We start from the raw sequence: 18,355 nt of genomic DNA, 5'->3' as shown, positions 1-18,355 counted from the left end.
TTTGATAAAAAAAAAAAAAATCTCTTTCAGTTTGAAATAATACAAAAATAAGATTCGTTTTTATGAAGAAACGTTTTAATGCAACACGTTACCAATAATCATCACTTGTCTGTTTAATTAAAGGCGTGTGCCAATGATTCCGCCTGGAAAAGAAGATCTGGGATTTCCACAATACAAGTGAAGACATTCAGCTTATTCTTCCACTTAACTTTCACTACTTCTCTAATCCGGCGCATAAAAAAACCCCTCCCTGAACGTCTGAAAACGTCCTCATGAACCCAGTCGCTCGCTCAGAGCGTCTATCAGATCCTGCTTCTTGGTCCCGGTGGTTTTGATTCCAAACTGCTTGCAGGCCTCCTTCAGCACCGGCACGGTCAGCTTTCCCAGAGTGCCGCTCTGCATGTGGGCCTTCAGCTCGTCCGCCGTCGCCCCCACTTTGGGCTTCTTCTCGGCCCCGGCTCCGGCGTCGGCTGCACGCAAACAGAAAGACACGATCAGGCTTGAAACGGCGTCTGATCTGAAGTACGGCGGCAGAAAACCGAATCGAGAGTCTGACCCGTTTTCCGCTTGGGAGCCGGTTTGCTCTCTGGGTTGTACCCGGCAGGGTAGACCAGATCCTTAAACTCATCCGCCAGAGGGCCGAGTCGCTGGTCAATCTGGTCCACCTTTGGCACTGAGGTGTGGGAAAAGAAAAGAAAAAAAAGCACATGAAGAAGAAAGAAGGTTAGAGAGTTTAGACAGAAGTACTGAATGTGGGGTACAGAAAGTGAAGTAATCGGCTTCTTACTGATGAGATCCTCGATGTCCTCTGGGGCCATCATGTCCAGAGCCAGGGCCTCCAGGTTCCTGAAGTGCTGCTGGAGGACTGGGTTCTCGAAAGCATCACTCCTGCATGACATGGAGGAGGAAGGAAGCAGCTTACAGAGAGGACTACAATAAATAATGTGACCTCATCACATCTATACAACGGCGTGTCAAGGGCAGTGCAAACAGACCTAAATAAATAAATGAAATCCCCCCCACCCCCAAAAAAGAGCAATCAATAAAAACAAATAATTATTTATTTATTATATAAATTTGAAAATTTTGGACTTCTGAAACTCAAAACAGGGAAAAAAAAAAAACACAAAACACACTGGTGACATGATTACCAGCAGCTCCCTCCCTCTGTATACTCCAAGCTTCCGAAGAAGACTAGAGTTTGGCAAAACGTTTGCTAACAGCAAAAGTGCAAGAAATATATTTTACAACTGGGGATTTTTTCTAAAATCTGTGTCTTCGTAAACTGACCTGTATTTGAAGCGGAGCTTCTGGACGATCTCCTTCATCTTGTTAACCTGTGTTTGTGAGGCCGGCGGACATCTAGGAGGATCGAGAGTTCGCAGGTCGTCGGCATACGGCAGGTAGATGACATTGAAACCTAATAAAGGGAGCAGAGAGTAGATCTACATAAATCCATCATAGAAAAAAAACAAAACAAACCTTCATATGAACACTAGCTGCAACAGAGACTCCGTTTATGACTTCAACTTCCTGATCTAGGTTTAATCTTTTGGCTTCTTGCGACGCTAAAACCACCAAGAGTCACAGCAAACACGAGAGAGCCAACAGTTGTTTACCTGGAGGTGTGATCTGGACCTTCCCTTCGTCGACCGCTTCCATCTGAGGCACCAAGGCAACAAACCTGGGTGGGTAGTTTCGGCGGAAGACAGAGCGACACAGAGCAAACACGTTTCTCTCGACGCACTTCTTCAACAGGGCCGAGAACAGACAGGCACTTCCTGGTGCAGCGAAACAACAACAAGCACACAAAAAAAGAAAACAAAACAGTTTTAAAGGGGCAGTGTTATGTATATTCAAGACACATAGTGGCATTTTAAAACACAATCAAGTAACTATGGTAACTTCAGTTGTTATAAAAACGCTGAATTTAGTATATATGACTAATGAAACTGGAGTTTATAATTTAACATCTTGAAATTGAGCCTCTGTCTCTTTAAGAAGCTCCTGTTCTCCTGAAACTCCGCCTACAGGAAGTCATCAAAACATGGCTCCTCTATTGAATCTTTAACATCATTTTTACCAGCATTTCACTGAGAAGTAGCTCCTACAATGAACTCAGTTGATGAGCAGTTCCACCAGAGCAGTTTGCTAATTGCTGCTGGCTAGTCTAAAGGAGCCAATTCTACTCCTTTACATGCAGCCAGAAGATAAGAAGAGCTTTTAAACTACGTAAAATATCAGAATGGTATAAACAGTTCTACCTTTCACTTCGTCCTCCTCAGGGTAGATGAAGACAGAAGGTCGGATGTGATGATGCAGTTTGAGTTTTTCCATCGGCTTAAATCCAATCAGGAACAGTCCGGGGTCGTGAAACTTCTTGATGGCATCCACTTCATCCTTCTCCATCACTATTTGTTTCCTACCGTACACCTACAACACACACAAGTTAGTACTTTTACCCGTATTAGGACTCTGTATTTACTTCCATTTATGCCTAGCCTGGACATTTACCCTAACCATTAACCAAAACTTAACTCACGCCATACCTCTAAACCTGTGTCTCTCAAACTGAGGTCAGCTGACGCCGCCTAGTGGTCCGTCATTTGCCTTGATGTGAGCTCAAAGTGTGAAGCGTGCATTTAGCTTACCAAAGGATTGTGTAAAAGTGGTTTAAAAGAAGATGAAGATACCGAGGAGAAGAAAACATGGAAAGGAACTGATGTCTGCAGGAACGTTTCTCAGTTTCTTAGGGTGAGTTGTAGAACTTTTGTTTTTAGAACACAATTAAAGATACATAGCACGCCACTATGCCACCTGAGCTGAGTTTGATACAAAGGTGACTAAGCAGTGAGCAGCGCCACGCCCCACGTTGACTAACTGCATCTTTACCCCTAAAATAAGACAATTATTTATATCGGGTTTTCTTCGGGCTGAAACTAAATTTTACTTTTTGCCATAGCTTTGTTTCTTTTATTATTATTCTAAATTACAAATAGCCCGAAAATGTTACTAATGCACACAACATGTGAAGCAAAGAACAACGTATTTTTTTGGTACCAGGCTTTGGTCCCCCATAGGGCCCATCAGGCTTCAGAAATGGTCCGAAGCATTACAGCTAAACAATGCTAATAATTTCAATTTAAAAAAGTTCATTTATATTTCAACCCAGCTGCCGTGTACCTGGGCCTTCTTTATCTCGCTGGGCAGCAGCAGGCTGCCGGTCTGAGTGTGGAAGGTGCGGGTTTTGCTGCGCACCGGTTCGTTGGTTTCCCGGTACAGTCTGACGGAGGCGGGTTTCCGAGCCGTCACCGCGGTTGCGTACACGCCCACCGCTACGTTTAGACCCTCACCGAGAGTCAAGCTTAACCTGAACACGACACAGCACAGGGACGGGCAGGGGGTGAACACACAGCTGAACAGCACGAAGCAAAAGGCCAATAAACAAGAGGAGAAATGGACTTTGACAAGGTTGAATGGAAATATTTGTTTTGTTGTATTGGGAAATTCTGGCTTTGTGATACGATTTGATTCCATGCAGTTAAAACCGGATGTTTACATACCAAAATTTATTTTACCAATCGATAAAAAGAAGCAAATAAATAATTCAATTTATTTTTTAAATAAGAAAAACATTTTATTGCTTAAAAAAAAAAAGACCAAAAAACCCCAAAAAACTTCCAACTTCTAATCAACATGTTAAAAGCTCAGGCCTTTCTGCTCAACTTATCAATACAATGTATTGACCTGTTGATTATTTTTCGGATTAATCAGTTAATAATTGGACAGCAAATGGTGTTTAATAAATGTCTTTGTGTTTTTTTTTATTTATACATATATATGCAGTATATGTATAATTTGAAGCTAAAACTAGGCCACTTGAGGAGTTTTGGGTTTACAGAAAAAATATATATTGCTGTTTTGTTTTTTTACCTTAAATGCAAAATGACTATAATTATTTGTATAGTTTTGGCTTAATGAATAATGACAAAAAGTCTTCATTATTTTGGAATTTAGCAGAAAGTAATAACTGCACTCATCCAAACGGAACAAAACAAATCTAATTTTATGTCAACAGGTAAATACAAAAAGTTTGTCTTTTGTTTTTTTTTTTTTACAGTGTCTGTAAATATCTGGTTTGAACTGCAGATTATGAACTTCTGTCTACGTCCTACTTGTACCAAGACAACATAGTAGCCAGTCTGCTACTATTTGATCTAGTACAAGTAAATGGCAAAATGGAAACAGAAAAAAACGTGTTTTTTTTCCTGTTACCTGGCCAAGGCTCTCTTTTTGGTCTCTCTGGCCCGGACCCGTTTCTGAAGGTCCTCCAGTTTGTCGCACGGCTCCAGCTGCAGGCCGAGCTCGCCGTCGTCCTCGGGCGGGCTCACAATGTCCCGGAAGAAGAGCGACACGTCGAAGCCGCCCGGTTTTGTCAGGTGCATTAAATCGATAAGGACACCTGAGGACACCCGGAGGAGTCGGGACAGATCAGACACAGGCTGATCAAACAAGAAGCTGAAAACCGTTTGCGTGCCGGACGCTGCTGCGCAGTTAGAAAACTGCTTTGATTTACAAGCTGCACGTGCTCACGTGGGTTTTCCTAACATATTTAGACACCTAGATGCTATAAATTTGAATCTACCATGAATTCTACCAGGGGATCGTCGGAGGGACCTGCAATGTGACAGTAAGTCAAAATACACGTGAAAATTCAAGTTGATTTGGGACTTATACCTGTAAGTAAACCAATTTCTGTCAGAAGAGGAACATAAAATAAAAGTTAGGCATCAATTTGATGGATATGCGATTATTTCCTTTAAAGGAAGCAGGCGACCTAATGTACATTCTTGACAGAAGACATTTTTTTTAACCATATAAACAGAGGCAGCTTTTTCTCCAAACTGACCCGTCTCCTTCAGGTCGCTGGCTTTAGTGCGGGCCTGTCGGTCCCTGGCGCCATCGCCCCCGTGCGGATCATCCCTGCAGGTGAAGATCATGAGGCGTTTGTGCGAGAGGCGCAGCTTGATGTCGCTGTAGAGGTTGGCGCAGCACCACAGGGCGTCGCCCAGAGACGTCTCCCCGCTCCCCAGGGCCTGCACTGCGAGCCGCGTGCCTTTCTCGCCCCGCAGAGCATCCGCGTCCTGGACCCGCTTCGCACCTGAAGGGGCAAAGGTTTTCACTCTCCGCGCCGTGACTTTCCCCTTTCGTCGCCGCGCGGCCTCTGACCTGGTTCGTCGAGGTCGTGGTACACGTAAACGTGTTTGAACGAGTTCCTGGGGTTCTTGCTCTGCTCTGTGCCGTAGAACACCAGAGCCACCAGGTCCCGGTGGCTGCTGATGATCTTGCTGGTGTACACACTCCGCACGACCTGCGAGCAACACGAGATGCGGGTGAATTCATCCCAGCAACGTGAAGATTTAAAAAGATTTCAAGAATGTTTCACTGAAAACACATAAAGATGAGAGTTTTTGTTTTGGTTGTTTTAATGGAATACAGAAGTAAGAGAATGTCAACAGGATTAAACAAAAAACAACAACTGAACTTCTTACCTGCATGGTCATGTCAAAGTTAGAGGGTTGTCCATCTTCGCCTTTGATGAACATTTCCTTGGAGGCGTCGACCAAGAAGACCAGGCTGTCTCTGCCCGAGACTTTGTAATCTCCTGTCAAAGACAGAGACACTTGCTTTGGTTCGCAATGTTTTACCTTCAACTTTTCTGAACTCCAGGATGCTGTCATTCTAAAATAAACACTTTAAAAAGAGGAATTTCATGACAAAACAAAACGCTAGATTGATTAGTGGCTTTTTGTGATGTTGTGATGACACCATGACCTTGTGATTGTGGAAACTTATTTTCAAGAGAGGGATTGAAGGAAATATGGAAAGTGCGTGCCTGCGTGAAAGACTGCACTTTAAGTTAGAGCTAGATGTTGGGGGATGTCAAATATGCTACTGTATGGCACAGCACACATATGACCAGTCTGGAGGTATATAAAAGAATAACCGTTTGTCACAAGCAAGGTGTACAGAATATCATCTCTCTGAAACTAAATATGGACTACAGCAGCAGAAGAGAACACTGGGTGTCTCTCCGTCAGCTAAAGAGATGAAATTCACAACAACTTACCAATATTTGAGCATAACAAAATTGGAATAATGTCTGGTCTACTGAGTCTCGACTTCAGCTGCAACATTCAAATCAGAATTTGACGTACGTGATGGCGTAATGGTGTAGTACCCAGATACCTTAGGAATTATTGCAGAACTTTATGACCTTAATAGTGACCCATTTTCTGACGACCATTTCCACCATATTGCCGTATGTCAATCTGGTTGTTTTTTTGTTTTGTTTTGTTTTTTTATCAAGCCGATGAGTTCACTGTACTCAGGTATGGACCCGGACATATCATGGTGATGGCAGGCAGCTGGTTCAGACATGGACGTGACCCGGATTTACCTCCAGACAGCTCCGCTTCCTCTTGCTCTTGCTCCTCGTCCTCATTCTGGTAGTAAGCGTTCCACTCCGCCATCTGGCCGGCTTTCAGCTCTGCACCGGGATGCAGTCATTTCAACAAGACGCCTTGGACTTTATGCGTCCATGCTTCGTACGTAAGCAACGTCGCTTACGCAGAAACTTCGTATTCACAAATCCATTCCAATGCGTCAACTGTTGTACAGCAAAGTGTTAAGCGAAGCTCTCAAATACGCACGTTGAAACTACACGCAAGTTAGAAATCGGCTAAGATTTACTTAGCGCCATTATTACCACTAAAATAAAACCAACGTAAGTCTAACAATAACGCTAGCTAGCTAGCTTAACGTAACCACTCTATGTTAATAAACTGATAACTTCCTACTGCTTTAATGACGCTTCCGTCTCCCTAGTGATGCGTATAAACTATATAAACTAAAATAAACACAAGAATAAGAGATACTCAGTGGTACTCATCACTTACCGCGCTCCACAACTTACCAGTCCAGGCTAGTTTCAATTCAATGGGAGTTCAGGTACGTGAACGCGCCAGTATGGAAGCGGGGTGGTGCCAAAACATCTTCTTGGATTTTTTTTTTTTTTTTGGCGGGTGGCTATGATGTATTAGAAATATAATAAATACTTTCTTTATCTTTTTATGTTTTACCAATGCCACGTTCATCCTTAATGTTTCTTTAATTCTTGTTTTAAATTGCTCTCCACACACGCTATGTTGTTCACATTAAATTTTATGTTTTTCTGTCTCCATGTCCATACCACATTTTCCTATTGAATGATTACCCTCCATGTTGGCTACAACCTTACATGTTGTAACTGTAACTTGGTCATCGCTGCTTGTTCTTTTCAACTTCCTTCAATTGTTTCTATCCTCCCTACTTTCCGCTGTCTTCGTAGCAGAAAGTAGGGAGAAACAAATGTTGATCTAAAGATCAAACAAATGTCGATCTTTGGTTCCCTCCTCCCAAAGCAGCTGTCATCCAGATTTAACTTGGTACTTGATAATAAATTTAATTTCAGATTTACTAAAGGCAATTTCCATAAGTCTAACTTCTTCCAAAGACAATTTATCTAAATGATCTGCTCATCATTCCCCTCAATGCTTTTATTAGCTAAATGATCAGATGTTCTTTACTTTATAAAGAACATCTGAATTCAGGAATTCAGGAATAACTTAAGCAAATCCTGTTTTAGCTGAATCTAAATCCTTTGAGCTATATAACAAGACAGCAGTGGTGGAGAAAGTACTCAAAAAATGTACTTAAGTAAAAGTACAAATACACAGGCAAAAATGTACTCAAGTAAAAGTCAAAGTACCACATTAACATTTTACTTAAGTAAAAGTAAAAAAGTACTGGCTTTTAAAAATACTTAAGTATTAAAAGTAAAAGTACTTGCTGAATACATAACCTAATCGCTAATATCATTAAGTGTGCCGATAGTATTTAATTTGAATACATCATAAATGTGCCATTTTAATAAACAATGTCACAGATTAAACATGTTCTTATTGTGTTTATTCTCTGTAAGAGTTTAGACTTAGATATGTGATTCTATGCATCATAATTTCAGGGATGGAAACATCTTATTTCCTGTCCTAACGTAGCATGAACTTCATTAGTGACATTTATTTAGAAAGAAATCCAACTGAAAGGGGATGGAACGAAGGTGTGGGGGGGAAGACATGCAATCGAGGAGCCACGTAGCAGAGTTGTAGTCAAGACCACTGAACACGAGACCAAGACCAGCGCCCTGCGCTACATGACACAATAAAATGAAGTGCACCTATCAAAATTGGTTCTCAGATTGATCTGAAAGATCCACATTTCCATAAAAACACCTAGATATAAATACTTAGAGCTGAAATATATTTAACCAGTATCAATTACAACTCATTTCATTCTGTTTTGCTTTCATCGCTGTGCTACAATCCGCAGAGGTCGCCTGCCATCCCTATAAAAATAACGCCCTGGGCGGTTGCCCATATTGCCTATGTCAGAAACCACAACTGTCTGCACCATTAAACCATGAAACATAGCAATTAACTGTAATTGCTATGTTACAATTACAGTTGTAATTGTAACATTACAACAACACTATGAACACTGTCCAACGGCGCAACAAGCAGAAGGAGCACCATGACTGTTCTCATCCTCCCTCCCACTGCATGTTTGCCACCATGACAGGAGACAAAATCAATCAATGAGCATGCTCTGTGTTCATACGTTCAACTTTTACTTATTCGGCAATTAAATAAATGTGTGTGTGTGTGTGTGTATATATATATATATATATATATATATATATATATATATATATATATATATATATATATATATATATATATATTGTTGTTGCGCAACACCCCCCCCCTCCTTTCTGTCTCTATTCTCTCACTCTCTGCTTCCTCTTCTGAGAGGGGAGATGTGCTACCAGCTCTCCTTCTAACGGGTTAATTGAGTTTCCTAAATCTGCCGGGATTTACCCTGTCCAGAACTGAAGTAAACTCTGTTTAAGCTGGTTTCGAGAAACGATTCGCCTGGTTTTCTGACGGCCTACATCCAGGTGTCCCACCCTTCTTCCCCCTGTGAATTAGCCAGACTGAGCAGCCTACAGCCAACTAGTTTCACAGAGCACACCTGTTAACGGTCGCTCGTTCTCTATTTTACAACTTGCATTTGTTATTGAACCAGGTAGGTTTTAGTGACTCGGGCGAGTCCCAAGGATGACGTTTTAAATTTGGGCTACCAGCAACCTAAAAACATTTTAAACTTTTTCCTCTCCAGAATCAAACATCACAGCTATTTTACAACCATCAAAGAACTTTAAGGTGACTCATTAACTGAATGTCCACAACATCTTTTAGATTTTCTTTATGCTAAATATTTTATTAGTAAGGCAGTTTTGCAAGGGTCAGTACAGCTTAATTCAGTAGCAGAAATAATCAAATGAGTAAAATCAATCATCTAGTCTGTCTTTCCCTACTGCTGATACTGCAAACTAAAAAAAGGGAACCTTTGAGAGAGATGGACGGAGTTTGACGTTTCGAACCCCAGACCTGGCACGACGACGAAGAAGGTGCTGCAGCAGGAGGAAGACGCCGATCGATGAAGGCAGGGATCCCTGTAGGTCTGATGATGAAGAAGGTGCTGCAGCAGGAGGAGGAAGTTGATCGATGAAGGCCAGGATCTCCGCAGGTCTGATGATCTTCTTCTCCGCATGGATGGTGAGGTCACACAGGACTTGGTGCTGGCAGGAAAAAAGGCACCAGTTCTTCTTCTTTGTCTTTGCCTTTGTCTTTGTCTTCATCTTTGTCTTTGGGGTCTGAACCCAGCCGATGAGAGAAGTGCAATTCGAAGCCACATGTTGTGGGCCTGACCGGTTGGTCCTCATGGCAGGACAGTCTTCGGCTCCGTGGCCCCGGCTCTTCTTCAGCTGCAGAGTTCTTTGTCCATCTCGATCTTGGCTCGAAGCTGCCCGGAGGATCCAACGAACGGTTCCTCTTTTGCACTCACCTTTTATAGGGTTTCTTTGGCTAGCACTGTTGCTGGGCTTGTTTCATTGGCTGTCTGCTTAGACAGATGATCTCATATCCATCACTGTCTTACAGACCTTATGTCCTGATGTCTGTGCTAATGTCTCAGGGTTGCTCAACCTCCTATGTCCATTGCCTGCACAACCTTTTACCTAAATAAGGCGGTGATCATCTCTGCTCTCCTGTTAGTTCCCCTTTTTCCCTTCCTTTCACCTTTCACCTACCATCTACCTCCAACATATCAGTGATGTTTAATTGCATTTACACCTTTTACACCATTTCAAGTTCAATGTCAAAATCACATTTATATCACATTTATTTTCTTTAGCTTCTCTGATTTAGCATTCATTTATAATTTTATAACCATAACTTATATCACATTTATTTTCTTCAGCTTCTCTGATTTATCATTCATTTATGATTTTATAACCATAACTTATTAATTACTCTTATTATAATCTTAATGTGAGTTATTACAGATGTTTTTCTGAAAAGAAACCAAGAATAATCCATGATTCTAATTATTTGATACTAAAGTTACAGTTACTTGTTTTTCTTGTAAGTGTTCCCACAAATGTAACTGTAAGTATTATTACAAGTAAACCAATATTAATATAAGTATTTTACTTTGAATCTTATCAAATTACTCAAAATGTTTTAGATTTCATTCTTTAAAACTTTCATGTTTTAAAATAAGTAATAGTCTCAGCTATTTTTATAAATCTGCAGGCTGGAAACTTACTTCCTCTTTTTCCAGGAAACCTGCTTTTCCTGTTTAATGACTCTCTCTGTCTGACTATGATTTCTTATGATTAGATAGAAAAAAGTAGAATTAAAGCAAAGTTTGCATGAGACAAAAACAACACACACAACCAGATTTATTTTATTGACACCTAAGTATACTGTTGGGCCTTGATGTCACTTGAGTTATTCATTTTAAAGATAACTTTATTTATTATTACTGTTAAACTAACTTTATTGACACTTAAGTCTACTGTTGGGCCTTGATGTCACTTGAGTGATTCATTTTAAAGATAACTTTATTTATTATTACTGTTAAACTAAAATCTCCAGCATGGGGAAGTGGGATGAGCTCGGATTTTCTTGACAATATATATATATATATATATATATAGCTATATAATATATATAGCTATATATAGCTATTGCAGTGTATACAAGAACAAAGAACGGCTCTCAGTGAGGCTTCAGTCCCATCAACCTTAGTAAAGATCCGTCCAGAAGAATCGGATCGTTCCTGAATCCACACAATAATTCAGCGCATGAGTGACAACTTTTTTTCATCGCAGATGCAACATGTGTCTCAGTACAGCTAGCTTTGCTAGCATCACGTCCACAGATCTTACCTTTCTTTAAGCTTTCCTTCCAAGTGACGCTAAAAGTTGGACAAAGTCCCACCGTCTGTGAAAGCGAAGCGCTGCTGGTTTTACATGTCGTCATATCTTATGATTTATGCAGCTACTATCGATTAGTTAGACATCTTCTCCCGCTCAGAGGAAACCACTGCGCATGTCTGGAGCTTAAAGGGGGAGGCGATGGGTGACAACAGACACTAAGTCACGTTATTGCTTGGATTTTACGGCGCCACCTTAAAGTCCCTGAACTTCATATTTTAACGGACAAAAAGAGAGCAGTGCGACTTGGATGTAACGAGTAACGCGACACTTTTGTAGAAATGTAGTGAAGTAGAAAGTACAGATACTTACTGTAAAATGTAGTGGAGTAAAAGTAGAAAGTACCCATTATTAAATCTACTTAAGTAAAGTACAGATACATGAAAATTGTACTTAAGTACAGTAACGAAGTACTTGTACTTCGTTACTTCCCACCACTGCAAGACAGGATGTACATAAACTCTTAATTCTGTTACTTAGTAAATCTACCCTGTTACAATCTTTATTAATCTGGACTTCTTTATGGATACCTAAAATCTACACTCACATTGGGAAGCAAACAAAGAGGAGATGCCAAATTGTCCTTTTGGGTTTTTCCTTTTAATTTCAAATGTTAGCACATTTTCTTGCACATTGTTTTTTGTGTACAATATTTTTATGTAAATTACAGATTAGTAAATAAAGTAGTAATTAGTATTAGTATATAGGGGTATTAATAACTGACACGTTCTAGTTCACATGTAGCTTTTTTACACATAAAAAATAAGTCTGTATGTTAAAATATTTGTACATATACAGTATACAGGGTCAGACTGAAATCATTGTCATCAGGGCTGGTCCAGGGTTATATGGGGGCTGGAGGGTATCATGTTTTGGCACTGTCAGCCTTCCATTCACGTCAAAGAAGACTCGGTTCTCATTGGCATCTCTGCTGAGGAGTCAATATATTGACCAATCACAATGAAGGGGGTGGAGTTTATCCTACAGAATGCGGAGGCACTTTTTGACAGTCATGTTATGATTACATTAAGACAGTGACACAGCTCTAACTGTCTTCGCCCATCAACCTCAGGCTGGACTTGACTGAATTTTCAAAGATAAGTCTTTACCTCGTCGTTATTTCTATAACACTGTTTCCACTTTTTGTTTCCTGTTGCTAGCTAGCTAGCCGTAGTTCAACTTTTGTCGAGTCAGTCAGGCAACTTCGCCGTTGGTTTCCGTTGGAAAAGACTCCTTGCTCCACCATGGCCCAAAACAACCCTTCATTCCCGGTGCAACTGTTCGTTTACGACATGTCCAGGGGAATGGCTCGCCAGCTGAGTTCTGTTTTCCTAGGTACGTTTGTGACTTTCTTCCTCGTTCTGAAATACGCTGAAAACTATCGAGAATGAGCCTAAAGCTATAACCTTATATATTGCTGACATACGGTATGTGTTCATCTTCGCAGGAAGACAGGTAGACGGAATATGGTGAGTATATTTCTTGAATGACAGCTTGTTATCCAGCTTTTATTTTGGTAACAAGACGTTTTTTGGGTTTTTTTTTTTGCCTCTTCTACCCCCCCCAGGCACACAGGTGTTGTTGTCCACGGAAAAGAGTTTTTCTTTGGTGGAGGAGGAATCGCCCACTGCCCACCTGTAAGAATCATCTCCATATTTTCAGTAGTGGATCCAGCAACTTGTGTTCGTTTCCCAGCACGGCGTCCACTAAACGTTTGAAATGTGTGTTCTCTTTTCTCTCAGTGTGGCACCGTACTGGGCCGGCCGAACTCAATAGTGGATTTGGGTTACACCGAGGTGAATGAAGATTTGTTTTTGGAGTATCTGGACTCGCTGGCTGAGTCAGAGTACAGGTAAAGACGTAGCGGCAGACATTTAAGTACACAGTGGACTTCAATCTGGTAAAAATAGGAAAACGACATAGAAAAAACCCGTGATAAGCTGATTGGACGCCCATTAATCCGTCTTGTTGAAGCAGCTTTCTTAGTTTACATCTGCCAGTCTGTTCGCAAATCTTCTCATTTGAATCTGTTAGCCAAAGCCACAAATTTCAGAGGTATCAGTCAGGAGAAGGGTACAAAATGACTCCACAGCATTATCTGCATTATCACACCATGGCAGAGTGAAGGCAGGAGAAAATAGGGGACAAAAGAAATAATTTCTCCAACCTTGATGAAAAGACGAGACTGAATGTGTTAAAGCGGCTAAACGCTACGTTGAAGAAGCTGCAGGAATAATAATAATCTGCTGGATTCTCCATCAATCTGGACTTAATAAGGGTTGGATATTTCCTTCCTCGCAAAGAAAACATCCAGACTTGCCTGAAATCTCATGAAACCTCGCGCGAGAATGTATTTTTGATCTGAAGTGACGAAGCTGGACGTTTTAGGCCAAGATTCCAAATGCTGCGTTTTTCACAAAACAACCCCGCCAGTCACCAAAGGGAACCCGGTGGGACATCATCGTGCTCTGGGCTTTCATGAGCCTAGAGGTGCACCAATCGCAGTTTCTTGGCCGATTATCAATCTTTACAGAAACTCTACCGTGTAACATATTTATTAAGAGACGTGTATTCTAATAGGACGCCACTGTTTTGGACAAGTAAGTAATTTTACTGGATGACTTTTAGTAAAGCTGTTCTGAAAAATATTTTTTGTGTTCATTTATTAATTAAATGATTCATTTTTACTTCTCGTTACAATTTCCCCAAAATACGAAACTCGTTTCTCCTCTTCATTCTCCCGCTGCGAAGAGGCGACAAGTACAACCTGTTTGAGCACAACTGCAACACCTTCAGCAACGACGTGGCTCAGTTCCTCACCGGCAAAACGATCCCGTCGTACATCACAGACCTTCCATCTGAAATACTCTCCACGTAAGTTTTCACCTCCACCTCTCTGGGTAAACCTTGTCTAATTTTGTCAGAGATTACTGTCGCAACTTAACATTCCTTGCCGTTGGCGAGCGTCTGTGAACGTTAAGCTTTTGAATCTTGTCACAGATGCAGAATCAGTTTTGGGTTTGGACTTTGGGCCATTCTAGCACATGAACACACTGTGATATAAAGAGCAAAATGAAAGTAGGCGATTAAAGTAGTGAAGTGGTGATTTCCTCATCTCAAACAACGTGCTGAAGCAAAAGCCAACAACAGTGGAACTTCTGGTCCTTCTTTTTAACAAACTTTTAACTTTAAACGGATTGTTCTACCCGAGCTGTGCGTCTCTTCACCTCCTCCAGAGCTATCGTGGACTTATTGTCCCAGAAAATCCCAGTAAAATACATTAAAGTTTGCGTTTTGTGAAATGAAAAAAATCAAGAGGCTCTGTATATTTCTCTAAGCGAATGATTTGTTGATAGGTTTTGACTTCAGTGTCCCTCTCCCTGCGTTCATTTTGCAGTCCGTTTGGCCAGGACCTCCGCCCGCTCTTGGACTCATTGGCCATAAATCCAGGAGGAAACATCACTGGACAGCGATAAATAAAGCTATGCATACAGAAGAATGCACTTGGTAACCTTTGTGCCAGAAACCTCTGCTACCAGTCACATTTACAGCTAAGCTGCTATCATCGGGGCCCTTTACTCTTACGTCTTTTAAAAATCACCATCAAGGTTTGTTTCTGCATGTAAATGCATTGCAAGGAATACCAGCAAACTAAGCCTGTGGACAAAAAAAATAATCACTCTAAGTTAGCTTTTGTTCATAAACTTACTTCCACTTGCTCAGCCAAAAATCTGTTTTCTGCTGTAGAGTAGTTTTGAAATCGTCCCATTAAACATGAGATTTGTCGAGCATTTCTTTAAGGTGCTTTGTTAGGTAGAGGTTTTAACATCAAAAACTACTAACGGTGCGACGATTTTATAAAACAAATTCTTGCCATGTGCTGAACTTAATCTGTAAACAGGATTTATCTTTCAAGTGCAGTACAAAGCTCCTGTTCTTACTAAATGTTGGTCTTTTTCTGTCCGTCTCTAAATGGGTGACAGCTGACAACTGTCTGCAACATACAGTAGATGTCTAGCTAAAATAAAATGTTAAAAAAACCTAGCTAGCATAGCTACACAACTATGTAGCTCATGTCATCTAGCTACATAGCTAGCTAGATATGTAGCTTAAACACATTGCGAAGAAACATTTTTAAAAAATTGACTTTATCTAAAGGTTTCCCTTTAGAGTTTATGGGGACAGTTTGTTTTTTTTTTTAGCTGCTGATAAGTATAAATTAAAAATCTATGAAGCTCTTTACTTATTTTATTTTAATTTTATTAATAAAAAGCTCAAATGCAAGGGTTGCGCTCACTGGGGAAAATAGCTTAGTCAAAACTGTTCTGCTGGCTTTTTATAACGTCTAGGAAACCCGTTTTTACCAATTTTAAGGTATCTTTAAAATGTATTTAAAAAGCACTTTAAAAACAAACAAACCAATTTGAACCTCATGTCATTTAGTAACATCGTTTTTGTTTTTTCTGAAAACTCCTGGACCAATCAGCTACATACCTCTGATCTGCTACATTTGGATTTTTATTACTGGCACTGACTGTTTTTATGCACTAAGTACCAGAATTAGGTATTTGTACAAAGAGGCCTTATCAATGGTGTTGAGACAACATCAAGTTCATCTGAAGTAGGTTTTTCCTTTGGACTCTTGTTTAGATCCTAATCATAGATTTAAATGTTCGATTATGACTATAAATTGTGTGCAGGTCACTGTAAATGAAAAAAAAAAAGATTAAAGATTAAGTATACAATACCTACAGAAGGATGTAAGGGCAAAGAAAAAAAAAACTGGCTTTAATTTACATGTTTTACCTTATTTAAATGTCGTTATTAATCCCAATTTTAAGTGTGAAGTTGTGCAAGTGAAACATATTAGTCTAAAATGATCCTAAGTTCCTCTTTCACAATATGGGTTTTGTTAAATGTTTGAAAATGAAGCTCTGATTCTGAACTATTAAAGTCTCTGCTAAAAGCTCTCTGTCTTCCTTTATGTTGTTGAGAAAAACATTCAGTTTCACTGCATTACGTGAATTTTGTGTGCATGTAGTACGAAGAACAACCACAAGATGGCTCCACATAGTCAAATTTAAAATGTAGGAAGGTGTTGACTTGCATCAGGGATTATATTGTAAGTGCGTATTTCAGTGCATCATGGTACATAATACAATAGAAAGCACGATATTAACGAGTTATAACCTCTCACCAAAACCTTTTAAAAACATTTAACATAAAAATAAAGTAGACAAAGCCTCACACATGTTATACAGTCTTTACTATTTCATCTTTAAAAGTGGCATCCATTTCTAAACAAAGTCTTATAAAGAACATTTTGGGTATAAATTGGTTGTAAGAAGTACAGATGAATACAACATATATACACCCTTTTCTGCATATTGTCACACCAATGTGCTGTATTGATGTTTTGCATTTATATAAGTATAAATAACATTTATCTGTCATGTATTTCTTTTAATTATGCTACTGTAGATTAGTTTCAAAGTCTTGGAAGGAAGCTTTCACCTGGTAAAAGCCTGCGAGTTCACAAAAACGGATGCAAATATGGATCTTCTGCAGCTCTGTCTGTCATTTTGAACAGGAACTTTAATGATCCCGTTTACATTTGTCCCGTTTTCCTCTGTCCTATAAATATTTTTATCTTTCACAAAATTGCACATAATGAAAGCTGCACCACTCATCAATGAACAGTCATTCTGAGCCTAACATGGAATAATGTTACTGTAGTTACAGCTACGTGTTTACAGCCCTTATAAAAGAAAGGAATACCTTTACATAAACAGTGATTATAAATAGACAGCAGGATTGTTCTAAGTTGATGCACTTCCTCAAAGAACAGTGTGCATAAAAGAGATCGTCTACACACATGGTAAAGATATTTTTTATAAACACACAACAGGTTAATTAGTTTACCAAAGCAGATACAAAAATGTTTTTTTTTTGTTTTGTTTTTTTTACAGTGATAGAAAACATTTTCTCCCTGAAACTGGGAAGGATGCTAAGACCAGGGACCATTTTCAGAGCGTTAATAACGACCAGCAAACACAGACAGTGAGAACTCCTGCATCGATGCTCAGAAAAATGGGGTGCAGAGAAAGATAAACAAAAGTTTGATTTATTTTCTGTCACAGCACTTATTAATACTCCAGTGATTACATCTAGTGGTAAAAAGCAACCAAATAAACAAACAAACAAATACTGGAATATAGGAGTTTTTGAAAATACTTCAAACCTGCAGTAAACTGTTTTGAACCATGAAGATAAAGATGAGTTTCTGATTGGACGATGTGTGGAATGAAACAGGATCTGGATTTCAGTTTGGACAAGAATGGATCCACGTTGAAACTTGCACTGGGTCTTAGCCAATAAATCAGGCGAATCATTTCTGGGTTTAGGCCAATAAGGATTACTAAAAATATTTCCCTTTTTTAATCATCAGAATGTTGAGACGTCTTTTGGATACATATTACTGTTTTTAAAGTCAGATTATGTCCTTTAATATTTCTCACGTGCCACATGTGACTCCAGTCGTCAACTGCAAGGAGATGAAGACGTGCGACAGACAGAATGACAGTCGTCTTAATGGTTAGCGTTAGCTATCGATCATTTTTTAATGTATTTAAGAGGTCAACTTCATCTACTACTAATATTTTTGAGGGTTTGGCAGTTTAGCGTTAGCTTCCGCTACTATTTCTGTGTTTCGCAGTGTAGGGTTAGCTTCCGCTAGTATTTCTGTGTTTAGTAGTTTAGGGTTAAGTTCTGCTAATATTTTTATGTGTTTAGCAGTTTTTCGTCTTGAAAAATGGCTGCCTTGTTTATTTGGTTCAGTTGCTAACAGTTTTTCTGTTTTTGTTTATTAAAAAGCAAGCCCCTGGGAACATCTTTACCAAGTTAGATTTTGCT

The 18,355-nt window shown here is 39.8% G+C and overlaps 2 protein-coding genes across 4 annotated transcripts; one reads left to right on the top strand and one right to left on the bottom strand.

The window, feature by feature from the left end:
• Window positions 1-53: 53 nt before the first annotated feature.
• Window positions 54-7,029, bottom strand: xrcc6 (X-ray repair complementing defective repair in Chinese hamster cells 6). 3 transcript variants are annotated; one of them, XM_032574096.1, is made up of 13 exons: window positions 6,960-7,029; window positions 6,461-6,550; window positions 5,553-5,665; window positions 5,230-5,371; window positions 4,910-5,161; window positions 4,276-4,462; window positions 3,184-3,370; window positions 2,265-2,433; window positions 1,620-1,781; window positions 1,291-1,420; window positions 788-888; window positions 557-673; window positions 54-470 (listed from the first exon to the last, which is right to left on the bottom strand). In XM_032574096.1, the coding sequence occupies exons 2-13, from the start codon at window positions 6,531-6,533 to the stop codon at window positions 271-273; spliced, it is 1,833 nt and encodes a 610-aa protein (XP_032429987.1). In that variant the 5' UTR covers window positions 6,534-6,550; window positions 6,960-7,029; the 3' UTR covers window positions 54-270. The 3 variants fall into 3 exon arrangements, with proteins under 3 accessions (XP_032429987.1, XP_032429988.1, XP_032429986.1); XM_032574097.1 differs by having other exon boundaries at window positions 6,977-7,018; XM_032574095.1 differs by having other exon boundaries at window positions 6,461-7,012.
• A 5,384-nt stretch (window positions 7,030-12,413) lies between these two features.
• On the top strand, window positions 12,414-16,412 carry LOC116727043 (desumoylating isopeptidase 1-like). The gene is made up of 6 exons (XM_032574103.1): window positions 12,414-12,778; window positions 12,891-12,912; window positions 13,011-13,080; window positions 13,186-13,295; window positions 14,195-14,317; window positions 14,841-16,412. Exons 1-6 carry the CDS (start codon window positions 12,688-12,690, stop codon window positions 14,917-14,919), a joined length of 495 nt encoding a protein of 164 aa, XP_032429994.1. The 5' UTR covers window positions 12,414-12,687; the 3' UTR covers window positions 14,920-16,412.
• Window positions 16,413-18,355: the final 1,943 nt, after the last annotated feature.

The sequence above is a fragment of the Xiphophorus hellerii genome, chromosome 10, assembly GCF_003331165.1.
Source record: "Xiphophorus hellerii strain 12219 chromosome 10, Xiphophorus_hellerii-4.1, whole genome shotgun sequence".
In the NCBI taxonomy this organism is placed as follows: Eukaryota; Metazoa; Chordata; class Actinopteri; order Cyprinodontiformes; family Poeciliidae; genus Xiphophorus; species Xiphophorus hellerii.
The sequence above is the reverse complement of the archived record's forward strand: the minus strand, read 5'-3'. Positions and strand labels throughout refer to the sequence as shown.